Source organism: Schistocerca gregaria, chromosome 3 (genome assembly GCF_023897955.1).
Source record: "Schistocerca gregaria isolate iqSchGreg1 chromosome 3, iqSchGreg1.2, whole genome shotgun sequence".
NCBI classification, from domain to species: Eukaryota; Metazoa; Arthropoda; class Insecta; order Orthoptera; family Acrididae; genus Schistocerca; species Schistocerca gregaria.
Window position 1 is genome coordinate 225,994,065 of NC_064922.1, and position 13,822 is coordinate 226,007,886.

At 38.9% G+C, this 13,822-nt stretch overlaps 1 protein-coding gene across 1 annotated transcript in view; it reads left to right on the forward strand.

Moving 5' to 3' along the window:
* Positions 1-13,822, forward strand: part of LOC126354379 (integrin beta-PS-like) — a 150,723-nt gene that overhangs the window by 134,579 nt on the left and 2,322 nt on the right. The window contains exon 13 of the mRNA XM_050003979.1: positions 8,269-8,408. Coding sequence (XP_049859936.1) covers positions 8,269-8,408 — 140 coding nt within the window. The remainder of the gene's footprint in view (positions 1-8,268; positions 8,409-13,822) is intronic.

Sequence of the window (13,822 nt, forward strand, 5' to 3'; positions counted from 1 at the left end):
AAACACAACACTACAATATTTACTATAAATTAACAGTTTACCAAGTTCCTTTGTTGTACACACATGACACTGCAATATTAGCTAAAGATTTTTATTGTTCAAAGTGTCAGACTGTCTTCCATGAATTCTTCAGTGGTGTAGTAACACTTCTCTATTAAAATAATTTGGAGTAAACTATTCAGCGAACCAAGGTCCATTGTTAATATGTTTCTTCCTTTTAATTTGTTATATACTTTTAGCGCCATGTACAGTGCTGTCTGAGCATAAAGCTTTAAGTGATGTAAAGGAAATTTGAAGTTTTCCTTCTGACGAGTACCACAGCTATGTGTTTCCTCCATATTGACCTAATGCCATCATCAATTACAATTGCAGTGACAACGAGGTCTTTGAGATTGGGCTGTGGATCAATGGAAACACGTCATTTGGTCAAATGAATAATGTTTCTTGTCAACCCAGGTTGATGGTCATGTTGAGTACGTCAATACACTAACACAGTGCCTGCATTTGACAGTGTCTGTAAAGTTCAATGCAATTTTTCTTTCAGACATGCAAGCATGCATGGCAAAGCCAAGGCAACCTGATGAGAAAACGAAATAAGTAATTCTCTGTGCAGGAATCACATAATTGTGTGAACATTACGGGAAGCAGACACTGAGACTATGGAAATTTCGGTCTGTTTGTGAAGCAGGCCCAGATAGGGTTGGGTCATTTGGGGGAGGAGACCAGACAGCGAGGTTATCGGTCTCATCAGATTAGGGAAAGATGGGGAAGGAATCGGCCAGCCCTTTCAAAGGAACCATCTAAGCATTTATTTGCCTCAATCGATTTAGGGAAATCACAAAAAACCTAAATCAGGATGGTCAGACACGGGATTGAACCGTCATACTCCCAAATGCAAGTCCAGTGTGCTAGCCACTGTGCCACCTTGCTCGGTCATGCTCAGATAGCTGAAGAAGGTGATCGCTCATGTTCAGGAAACCTGGGCTTGAGTGCTGGTCCAGCACAAATTTTCATTTGTTTTCCGTAAACTGTAAAGCTGTTATGGCAGCGTATCTGCAATTTGCGAATACATCTCATGATTTAATATGGCTATCAATCCTCAGCACTGTCTGTTCCTTTGGATATGCAAGCATTTCTGAAGAAACAATGCATCAAAGTTTACTGGCACTGCCAAATACAGGCACTGCACTAATGTATTTCATATAAATCTTTCATTGGTCTTCATCTGTATTATTGTTAGGTCAATTTTTAGGTCATTTTAGGTCTTTTTTTTATAATTTGGCATTCTCTTGTACCTTCCTGTAATCCATTTAATGTTGGTGTTACTATTCCACAGTTGTTCTAGTATTCTCTTACTAACTCTGTTTCTGGCATTCTGACCAGATGTCCAAAGAACGGCATTTGTGTCTTCCTGATAGTGTTTACTACTGGCTCTATTTTTTTGCACACTGTTTCATTTGAATCTAGTCTCTTATGGCTATTTACTTGATATTGTTTATTTAGGTATGTCCTAATTAATCTTCTTTTTATCTTCACTATTCTGTCAATTTCTGCTGTATTAGCTGTTTTGAAGATGGTTTCAGCTGCATATGTCATTTCTGGCTTTGTGACTGTTTTATAAGGTTTTAATTTTGTGTATGTGTTTTTGGTAATGTAATTTGCTTTGGGAATTGTATGGTATGGTATGGTATGATAGCCCACCATACCATACCCATAAAGAGGGTTTTGATTTGGAATTGCAAGGGTTTGGTTCAAACATTTGGGTCCCAATAAAGAGCATTGTAGCAATGGACTCCTAATGGGATTCAGTGAAACTGTTGGGAGCTGAGTGCTGAACTGGCCAAGACTGGACAGAATGTTATAGAATCTTCCAGGAGGTTTGAGAATGTTCAGTTATGTTATAGAATCTTCCAGGTGGTTTGAGAATGTTCAGTTATGTTACAGAATCTTCCACAATGTTTGAGAATGTTCTAGAATGTCCAGGCTGTTTGAAAATGTTCTCAGATATTCCATTATCCTGTTTTGGTGAGGATATGTTCCAGTGCAGAAGGGATGATGACAAGACACATGTGTTGGTATTATTTTTAGAAATGAAATGCATCAGGAGTGAAAAGCATATTTAACTACTCAAAGGAAGAGAATGGATAGACTGAGAGAAAATGTAACAGATGAACAATGAGATTAAATTAGAGGTGAGAATTAATGAGACACTCTGAAAGCAGACACAGAGGTATTGCTGAATAAACAAGATTATGAGTAAAGTTTATGAAAGACAGTGAACGCAAGTGTATGAACAGATCATTAGTGTACGACAAGTGCAAAGCTGAAAGAGTAGAGAATACAGTGTGACATATGAAGCATTCTGTTCTGTAAAGAAATGAATAACTGAGTTACAAAGTATTTTATTTCAGAATAGGGTATTGTTGAATACTTTAGAGAATTTAAGCATAGTTTTAGCATTCAAGAGTATTTTTGATCATGAAATACTAACATTTTTATGATTTTTTTAATGTTCATTTTTACAATCTTCGTGATGATGTAGTGTGTTTTCAGGAAACAAATGAAAATAAACACCAAGTGAAGTGAGTCTTTTTCAACTAGTTTCACAGTAAAACATAAAGATAGACAATGAAGAGAGGGACAAGAGAAGAATGTGGAGCTAGAGAAACCTCTTATAGCTACAGTGATGGGCATATCTTGTGCCAAACCCTCCCTCCTGTGGGACCATCAACTTGATACTTCTCTCTGCCATCATCTTTACTTAACTTTATGGGTATAAACCCTAATTCTTAGTTTTCTCACTGGTACATTTTTCTCATGGATTCCTCCTTCCTCAACTCCTTCACTCTGAATCCACAACATGAAACTACCTGTCTCCACCTGGGTGAATTTTCTGTTATTTTGTATTCCTGTCCTCTTCCCATGCCATATTTTACTGTTCTAGTTTCCCTGCCCATCTTTCAATTTGTATCACACATCTTGACTTGCTCTGCACCATTCAAAACAACCAGAGCACAGTACTTTGAGGCTTTAGGTGCTTTTGCACATGTGACTGGATCTGTGTTCTGTACTGTTTCATCTGTTCATTCATACGTTTATCCTATGATGTAGATCATTTCATGAAGAAAAACATCCAGGGCTGTCAAACAAGTCAAAGATTACATTGAAAAGTGCAGGAGCTGTAAGAAAATCAAATACTTACTAGCTATCGTTAAACTGGTACAGTCTGTTCATACGTTCTGTAACTAAGTTTAACATAGTAAAATTAACCAGTACCATTATTTTGAAAGAAAAATTGCTCTTACTTTTGTAGACGCATTACATATTTCTTATCTTCCTATTGTTAGCTTAATATATTTACAGGCACATCATCTTTGTTCCAAGAGTTCCAGAACCTGTACAGAAAATTGAAAGAGAGATCAAGATAAGCATCATTTCTGCCCTTTTTATTACTCATGAAAACCACACATTGCATGTTGTACCATCACACAGCGAGACCTTCAGAGGTGGTGATCAAGATTGCTGTACACACTGGTACCTCTAACACCCAGTAGCACGTCCTCTTGCATTGATGCATGCCTGTATTCATCATGGCATACTATCTACAAGTTGATCAAGGCACAGTTGGTCCATATTGTCCCACTTCTCAATGGCGATTCGGCGTAGATCCCTCAGATTTGTTGGTGGGTCACATCGTCCATAAACAGCCCATTTCAATCTATCCCAGGCACATTTGATAGGGTTCATGTCTGGAGAACATGCTGGCCACTCTAGTCGAGCGATGTCATTATCCTGAAGAAAGTCATTCACAAGATGTTCACGATGGGGGCACAAATTGTCATCCATGAAGACGAATGCCTTGCCAATATGCTGCTGATATGGTTGCACTATCGGTCGGAGGATTGCATTCACGTATCGTACAGCTGTTACACTGCCTTCCATGACCACCAGCAGCGTACATCGGCCCCACATAATGGCACCCCAAAACATCAGGAAACCTCCACCTTGGTGCATTCTCTGGACAGTGTGTCTGAGGTGTTCAGCCTGACCGGGTTGCCTCCAAACACGTCTCCGACAATTGTCTGGTTGAAGGCATATGCGTGACTCATCGGTGAAGAGAACTTGATGCCAATCCTGAGCAGTCCATTTGGCATGTTGTTGGGCCCATCTGTACCATGCTGCATATAAGTCATGGTTCCAGAGACGGACCCCGCCATGGATGTGGGGAGTGACACACATTGTGTAGCCTATTGCGCACAGTTTCAATTGTAACATGACATCCTGTGGCTGCACAGAACCATTATTCAACATGGTGGCATTGCTGTCAGGGTTCCCCCAAGCCATAATCTGTAGGCAGCAGTCGTTCACTGCAGTAGTAGCCCCTGGGTGGCCTGAGTGAGGCATGTCACCAACAGTCCCCCGTCTCTCTGTATCTCCTCCATGTCTAAATATCATTGCTTTGATTCACTCCAAGACGCCTGGACACTTCCCTTGTTGAGAGCCCTTCCTGGCACAAAGTAATAATGTGGATGTGATTGAATCATGGTTTTGATCATCTAGGCATGGCTCAACTACAGACAACACGAGCCGTGTACCTCCTTCCTGGTGGAATGACTGGACCTGATCAGCTGTTGGAACCCCTCCATCTAATAGGCACTTCTCATGCGTGGTTGTTTACATCTTTGGACATGTTTAGTGACATCTCTAAACAGTCAAAGTGATTGTGTCTGTGATGCAATATCCACAGTCAACGTCTATCTTCAAGAGTTCTGAGAATCAGGATGATGCAAAACTTTTTTTGATATGTGTACCATAACAACAGAGGCTCATTTGCAGTGCACACTGACACTTATCCTGCAGCTAAAAGTAATCTTCAATCTCTTGAATCCGTGAGAGTGTGCTGAAAAATAATGCCGCCATTGTTTTTATGTAAAAACTCCAAAGCTTTTTAAATAAAACAACCTTTATTAACATTCTACATATTTGTTCTTCATTTCACATATTTATTTCTCAATGTAGTCACCTTGGTGATGGACACATTTCTCAACCGAGAGACCAGTTGGTTGACATATCACTGCATACTGTTTGACTTTGTTGATGGAGCCATAACCTCACTTGTGCTTGCATCACTTCATCACTATCAAAGTGAAGTCCTCAGAGGTGTTCCTTAAGTTTCGGACACAGATGAAAATCGGCTGGAACTGCATGGAGAATGATTGATGACAATGAGCCCACAGAATGAGATTGTTGAAGATGGCAAAGTGTACATGTGTGGCTTGGCACTGTCATGCTGAAGGAGAGGGTGCTCCATCTATGGATTAACTCCATGAATTTGTGCTTTTTTGTGAGAGATTACAACACATTGTTTTTCATGCACTGATATAATTGTGTTACACACCACCATTTACATGCCACAATTGGGAGACCTCTTGCACCAAAAGGTTGCAAGTTGCATCAGCAAAATGGGAAATCAGATGGGTAATATTTATGACACTTAATAAATCAACCAATACTGAGAACAGACTGAAAAAATTTGGAGGCTTTGCTTTTCAGTACAAGCTCGTACATAATCAGATAACTTGTAGAATGAGTGGCTGATAATGAAAAATGTTAATTTTGTTTTGAATTTACAGAGATCACAAATTTCCTAGTTTGTCATATAGAGCTTGTTGAGGACCTTAATATAAGAACATGGAAATCCATCCGAACTCTAGGCGTGGCAGCAAAGTCTATGTGAAAATCGTTTCTCTGTATTTTAAGTGGTTATGTAAACAACAGTTCAAATGATTTTTCTTTTATTTCTATTATTAACTGTTATTTACAGTAAGAAGCATCTTCTGGAAAGTAAGTGTTGTAATTCTGGGGTTGTTAAAGAGAGCTCTGCAAGGTATACACAACATTTTTACTGCTGAATTTTGTTGAATGAATACTTGTATTACTTTAGCTGCAACACCCCATAAGATAATTCTGTAAGTCAACAGGATGTCAAAATATGCAAAATAACAAAACACCCCAGTCTTCAGTACAACATACTGAGACATACTTAAGAGTGTAAAATGTACCCAAGTGAGGTTCTTCATTATTTTTAGATGTTATATGAATGCATAGTGCCTGTTCTTTTGGACATGACTGAAAGAAGATGCACCATACATTTACATAACTGATTTGCCTCAACTGATCATGAATCGACCACCTTCAGTGCAGATGCACAATCACGTTCAACCTCCTGTGAGAATCTCAAACTAGTGAGCATGGAGGACAAGGACAGAGGCAGTGGCTAGGTGGTACTCAGTGGGAGTGTGGGTTAGCTGAGAGGGGTGCTGAAATAGTCTGCACAATTGCAATAAACAGTGTCCAGATGGCACAGCGGTTTACACAACTGCCTAGTAGTCCTGGGCCGGCACATATCGTCACTCATTGCCACTAATTCCACATTAAGTCCTGATACAGCTGACATCAATTATTCTTTCCCTTTCCTTTCTACCCCCTCCATCTTCAATTTATATAATGTGTTCCACGAGAACAGACACCATGCATTCACATAACCGATTCACCTCGATGGGCCATGAATCCACCACCTTCAGTGCGGATGCACAATTACTTTCAATGTCGAGAGGGAATCTCAAAGCACCGAACATGGAGGACATGGTCGGGAACCCAGGATTTGTTGCTTACTAGGCTGTTCCGTTAACCACTGCACTATCTGGACACAGTATTTATCGCAACTGTCGGCATGCCTTTCAGATGATGTACACACCCACTGAGGTGGCACTCGGTGGGTGCTTAGGTCAGCTGAAAGATGTGGTGAGATAGTCTGCACAGTTGCGATAATTACTGTGTCCGTATAATGCAGCAGTTAATGGAACGGCCTAGTAAGCAACAAATCCTGGGTTCAAGCTCCAGTCTGGTGCACATTTCACACATCACAACTGATGCTGCATATAGTTCTGATGCAGCTGACATCAATAATTCCTTCCCTGTATTTTCCCTTCTCCTCCTTCCACCTTCAATTTACATAAAAGTTTCAGATGTGTTGGCTCTATCTATCCTGCTGGTCTCCTAAACAATTCTGCAAATGGTGGTTTATTTTTGAAATAGCAGGCTACTTTTATTTGTTTGGAACTATTTAATGCGACACTTGGTAAAAGAAAGGCTTAAACCATTGTCTGTGAACCATTTGCAGGTCTGTACAGTTACTGTATGGTCTGTCTGCTATGGTTGAATTTAAGCCCCTGATTAGTATGCTAATGTCATCACTGAACATGAACAGTAATTTAGTCATTGTGAAGTTCATTTATGTTGGCTAGAAACAAAAGGACTTCACAACAAAACTTACTGAACTCCACATTTCAATTGCCTCCATTCTTAGTTTAGTTTTATTCATGTTATACAATTTCTCACTAGTACTTTTTGCTGCCCATCATTGACATACAACTGCATTCATGCAGATGTGTCTAACCGCTACTTGACACCTCCTTTAAATGATGAGTCACAGTCTACACTCATCCCATTGTTTATATTCTACCCAAGATTTTCCATTATCTTATTAAACTTTAACGGCTGTTGGACTTCCACTCATTGGGAATGTGATTGGAAAATGAGGTGATGAAGAAACAATGGAGTTTATACCACCAATATAACTGTTGTTTAAGACAAGTTACCACAGCTGGATAAAGTTGGAAGAGAAAAAGAATCATGGCCTTATTGAATGAATCATTTTGATGTGAAGCCTGCTTCTCTCACCAGTGCCTCATAGAATGAGGACAAGTTACACAGCAGAAGGTGATCGATCCATCAGCTGGGACGCTAAGCTCATTACCCCAACTGATGTTATACAAGGGGAGTAGGCCATGTTTCCACCCTTTCTCTTCTACCCGCTGTTACCATTAAAAATTCCACTACACAAAACCATCACAGTAACCAAAAATAATAGTTACAGTTGAGATGCAGCTCTCGCAATTCACCAAGGACAGTTTCTCACTGGGTTGTGAGTAATGAACACTTTTCTGATTTAGATTGTTGCACTTTATAGCTAAAAATTCCATAATACTGTACTTTATTTTAGCACAGGAATGTAATGTAAGAATGTATGTTATATTTACAGCTCAAAAAAATGAAATTAGAGCTGTTTTTTAAATAGTGTATTATACATTTGATATTGTATCAGTTAATATATTTTTTAACATTTACCTAAGTGCCACATGTAAGCATACAATTTGAAATGGTTATTTCATTAAGACTGTGAAAGGATTATTTTTAATTTTGCAGTGATATCTGGCATTTTTCTCGGAGCAGCTCTCCTGCTGGGAATCATATGTCTCATAATATGGAAGTTGCTGACCAATTATTATGATCAAGTGCAGTATGCAAAATTCGAAGAAGAAGCAAAAAGAGCCAGAATGAATGCAGTAAGCTATTTATGAGTTTTATATTTCAATTTTCTAATGTATTAGAAATATGTATCCCTAAGCATTTGTGGAAAAGTAAAATAAGACTACTTACTGATGGTACTACAATTCCATTGACATATATGGAAGGTGGCTGAATTTCAAGTTTTCAGAAACATCGTCTCTTTCTTCTACAGCTAGAAATAGAGGAGGATAAACAGAAGGGACTGAACTTTCTCCAGCTGGTTTTTCTTCTCTTAAATTTCCTCTTGCATTAACATCTTTCATTTATAATTCTAGAATAATGACAAACTGTTGTGGAAAAGCAAAGGTTCAGTCTGCAAGCCTGAAACTGTACTTCTTTTTATGTCAGTAAATAACTTTTATATTTCATTTTACTTCAGAGAGATGTATTCATACATTCATATTTTCTTGGAAATTTGTTTTATGTACTTTTACTTTTGATTTATTTGCTTTTTATATTGCATCCTGGTATCTGTGGCCTCTAAATTGTTTACCTATTTTCATCCTATACTGATGCCCTTTCCATGAAAAGAAAAGAACATATTACCCTATTCTATATAGAAAAGGCATTTACTTAACCACTTATTATTAAGTTGGTGGCTAAGTTTGTAACATTTTTGTTTTGCATGTTGGTGGTATTCTGGTTGGTATAGATTTATTTATTGATCATCATTTTCTATTTCTATTTCACAGTTGCTATTTGAGTTTACATATTGTCATTTGAAGACAGTGAGTGGAGCTGTGGATCCTAGAAAATGGTATGCCAAGTGGAGAAATCGAAACACATCTGACATACTCTTTTGTTTAAGTTCAATATAGGGGTGACAGCAGTGGAGTCAGCCAGAAACATTTGCACCATGTATGAGGATAATGCCACTGGACAGAGCGCAGCAAGAGACATTAGTGATTCAGCACATTCAGGAAGAAATTAGTCATTGACGAAGATCGTTAAAACACATTAATCCACAATGACCCACATCAGTGTAATCAAGAACTGGTAAATGTGATAAATTGTGATCATCCCACAATCATGTGACATTTGCATCCAATGGGGAAGGTTTAAAAATCGAGTGTATAGGTACCGCATGCTTGAAGCCAAAATCACATGTGCATCTCTGCTTGCACGTTATCAATTGGCTCATGGACAACACTGACCATTCCTGTCCTGTATCATTGCTGGTGATGAAAAATGATGTCTTTATGCTAACATAAGGAATGTAAGGAAATGGCTGAGGCAAAACAAAGCAGAAACCCCCCTTATGAAGACCTGTGCGCATCCACAAAAGATAATGTTGTGCATGGTGTACTATGAACTGCTTCCCCAAGGTGTAACCATCACTACTGACATTTATTGTCAACATATGAGTTATCTTGCAGACACAGTCCAAGAACAATGACAAAGAAGACTGTGTGAAGTTACACTACTTCACGATAGTGCCCACCCCCACAAAAAATATTGTACAGTAATTGGGTTGGGAAGTCACTCCATATCCACTTTATTCACCTGGGCCTGCAGCCTCAGATTTTCATCTTTTCCACTCTCTATTGAGCAGTCTTCAAGGAACTTCCTTTCTGAAAAAAAAATTCACTCCAAACTTGGCATGACATGCTCTTTGCTTCAGGACCCCGTGCTTTCTACAGTCACTGAATCAAAAATTTATCCCACCATTGGCAGAACGTTGTATGAAGGCGAATATACTATTGATGACAAAAGTCTCTGTTATGTATATTTGTTCTGTTCATTAAAATTATGGAAAGACACTATAAACTTATGCACCAACACAGTATATTGTCTCCCCCCACCCAATCAAACATGCATAATGCCAGCTGACAAAGGATCAGTTTTCTGACACTCAGCTCTTATCTCTGTAACTGCTTGTCTTTGGCACCCTTTTATAATCTGTTGTGTCCTAGCCACCTTTCTTCAGCATTTGAATGAATGAGATTTTCTCTGGAACAGTATTTTCTTTCATAGAGAAGATTCACTTCTTATTATATTTTCTTCTTTAATCCAGCAATTTATTGCTTCTGTCTGATGTTTCATTGGCCTTTTCCATTTATTACTCTTGTCAAAGTTCTATGCTAGCTATATTTGAGCATTTATTTTTGTTTGATTTTGTTCTTCATTGTACTTTTTTTACAGTTACAGTAGAAGGCAAGAGTTATCTTGTAAAGAACAAATCTGCCTTGGAACATGATACACTATGATGGCAGATACAGATTTGAGCAGAAGTTCCAAGGCATTTCTGTTTATATCTGTATCTGCCATCATGGTGTATCAGCAAAATTCTTTTATTTCAGCTTAAATTCTTATTTTTTGCGGCTCTGCTTCCAGAATTGTGGTAATCAAATATTCTGGAATGTTAACTAGCTCTTTACCAATAAGTAAAGCCATTAATAACCTTGATGGCTGGTGTGAATAGAGCAATACTTTACTAAGAATCATAATATTGGCTACATTCCTCTGTCCTGGGAACCAACTTAATCATCAAGTTACTGGAGAGGACGTAAGACTTAACACTGAATCTGAAACAAAGTGTACCTTGGCAGCGGTGATTGCAAGTCCAAAAACAGGAAAAGATAGAGAACCAAGTAGGGATTAAATGCCAAACCTGTAACACTGAGCATTTACATCTTTTATCAATAAATCAACTGAACTGCATTAGTTAACAATCCCTTTCAATAAGCAATTCCCAAACTGTGTCAAATTTCTTGGCTGTTCAGAGTGCAAGATTACTTGGTTTCATTCTCTGATTACACATAGTATGTCTTGTCACAGAGAAGGAACTTCAGGGATGTGGAACATGTCAAGAAGTACATCACCAGAGAGGATCATGTCTAGTGTCTCACCATAACAGAGGTTGCTTGAAAGACCAGGATAAATAATTTGTCATGGGACAAGTAGTGTCAAATGTAATGATAACATTTCTTCTTATGGTCTTCCTCCTCCCTCTCTCTGTTGTCCTTCTAAAGTTTTTCTATAAAAAGTCTTAATTATGTTTTCACAGTTTCACCAGGAAGCTTTCTGAATTCAAAGATTTCCTCCAGACAGAACAGAATAAGAATTGTTTCCAGCAACTGAGTATATGACCTGTGTTACAAGCTGAAAATAAGTACAATATATTCAGTATTCCCCCCGTGAACCACGGACCTTGCCGTTGGTGGGGAGGCTTGTGTGCCTCAGCGATACAGATAGCCATACCGTAGGTGCAACCACAACGGAGGTGTATTTGTTGAGAGGCCAGACAAACGTGTTGTTCCTGAAGACGGGCAGCAGCCTTTTCAGTAGTTGTAGGGGCAACCATCTGGATGATTGACCGATCTGGCCTTGTAACACTAACCAAAACAGCCTTGCTGTGCTGGTACTGCGAACGGCTGAAAGCAAGGGGAAACTACAGCCGTAATTATTCCCAAGGGCATGCAGCTTTACTGTATGGTTAAATGATGATGGCGTTCTCTTGGGTAAAATATTCCGGAGGTAAAATAGTCCCCCATTCAGATCTCCGGGCGGGGACTACTCAAGAGGACGCCGTTATCAGGAGAAAGAAAACTGGCGTTCTACGGATCAGAGAGTGGAATGTAAGATCCCTTAATCGGGCAGGTAGATTAGAAAATTTAAAAAGGGATATGGACGGGTTAAAGTTAGATATAGTGGGAATTAGTGAAGCTTGGTGGCAGGAGGAACAAGACTTTTGGTCAGGCAAATACAGGATTATAAATACAAAATAAAATAGGGGTAATGCAGGAGTCGGTTTAATAATGAATAAAAAAAATAGGATTGCAGGTAAGCTACTACAAACAGCATAGTGAACGCATTATTGTGGCCAAGATAGATACGAAGCCCACACCTACTACAGTAGTACAAGTTTATATGCCAACTAGCTCCGCAGATGACGAAGAAATTGAAGAAATGTATGATGAAATCAAAGAAATAATTCAGATAGTGAAGGGTGACGAAAATTTAATAGTCATGGGTAACTGGAATTCGGTAGTAGGAAAAGGGAGAGAATGAAATGTAGTAGGTGAATATGGATTGGGGCTAAGAAATGAAAGAGGGAGCCGTCTGGTAGAATTTTGCACAGAGCAAAACTTAATCATAGCTAACACTTGGTTCAAGAATCATAAAAGAAGGCTGTATACGTGGAAGAAGTCTGGAGATCCTGACAGGTTTTAGATAGATTATGTAATGGTAAGACAGAGATATAGGAACCAGGTTTTAAATTGTAAGACATTTCCAGGGGCTGATGTGGACTCTGACCACAATCAACTGGTTATTAACTTAGTTTAAAATTGAAGAAATCGCGAAAAAATGGGAATTTAAGGAGATGGGACCTGGATAAACTGTCTAAACCACAGGTTATACAGAGTTTCAGGGAGGGCATAAGAGAACAATTGACAGGAATGGGAGAAAGAAATACAGTAGAAGAAGAGTGGGTAGCTCTGAGGGATGGAATAGTGAAGGTACCAGAGGATCAGGTAGGTAAAAAGACAAGGGCTAGTAGAACTCCTTGGGTAACAGAAGAAATACTGAATTTAATTGATGAAAGCAGTAAATGAAGCAGGCAAAAAGGAATACAAACGTCTCAAAAATAAGATCAATAGGAAGTGCAAAACAGCTAAGTAGGGATGGCTAGAGGACAAATGTAAGGATGTAGAGGCTTAACTCTCTAGGAGTAAGATAGATACTGCTTACAGGAAAATTAAAGAGACCTTTGGAGAAAAGAGAACCACTTGTATGAATATGAAGAGCTCAGATTGAAACACAGTTCTAAGCAAAGAAGGGGTGGAAGGAGTATATAGAGGGTCTATAAAAGGGAAATGTACTTGAGGACAATATTATGGAAATGGAAGAGGAGGTAGATGAAGATGAAATGGGAGATAGGATACTGCGTGAAGAGTTTGACAGAGCACTGAAAGACCTGAGTCGAAACAAGGCAACGGGAGTAGACAACATTCCGTTACAACTACTGACGGCCTTGGGAGAGCCAGTCCTGACAAAACTCTACCATCTGGTGAGCAAGATGTATGAGACAGGCGAAATTCCCTCAGACTTCAAGAAGAATATAATAATTCCAATCCCAAAGAAAGCAGGTGTTGACAGATGTGAAAATTACCAAACTAACAGTTTAATAAGCCACAGCTGCAAAATACTAACACAAATTCTTTACAGACAAATGGAAAAACTAGTAGAAGCCGACCTCGGGGAAGATCAGTTTGGATTCCGTAGAAATATTAGAACAAGTGAGGCAATACTGACCGTACGACTTACCTTAGAAGCTAGATTAAGGAAAGGCAAACCTACGTTTCTAGCATTTGTAGACTTAGAGAAAGCATAATGGACAATGTTGACTGGAATACTCCCTTTCAAATTCTAAAGGTGGCAGGGGTAAAATCAGGGAGCGAAAGGCTAT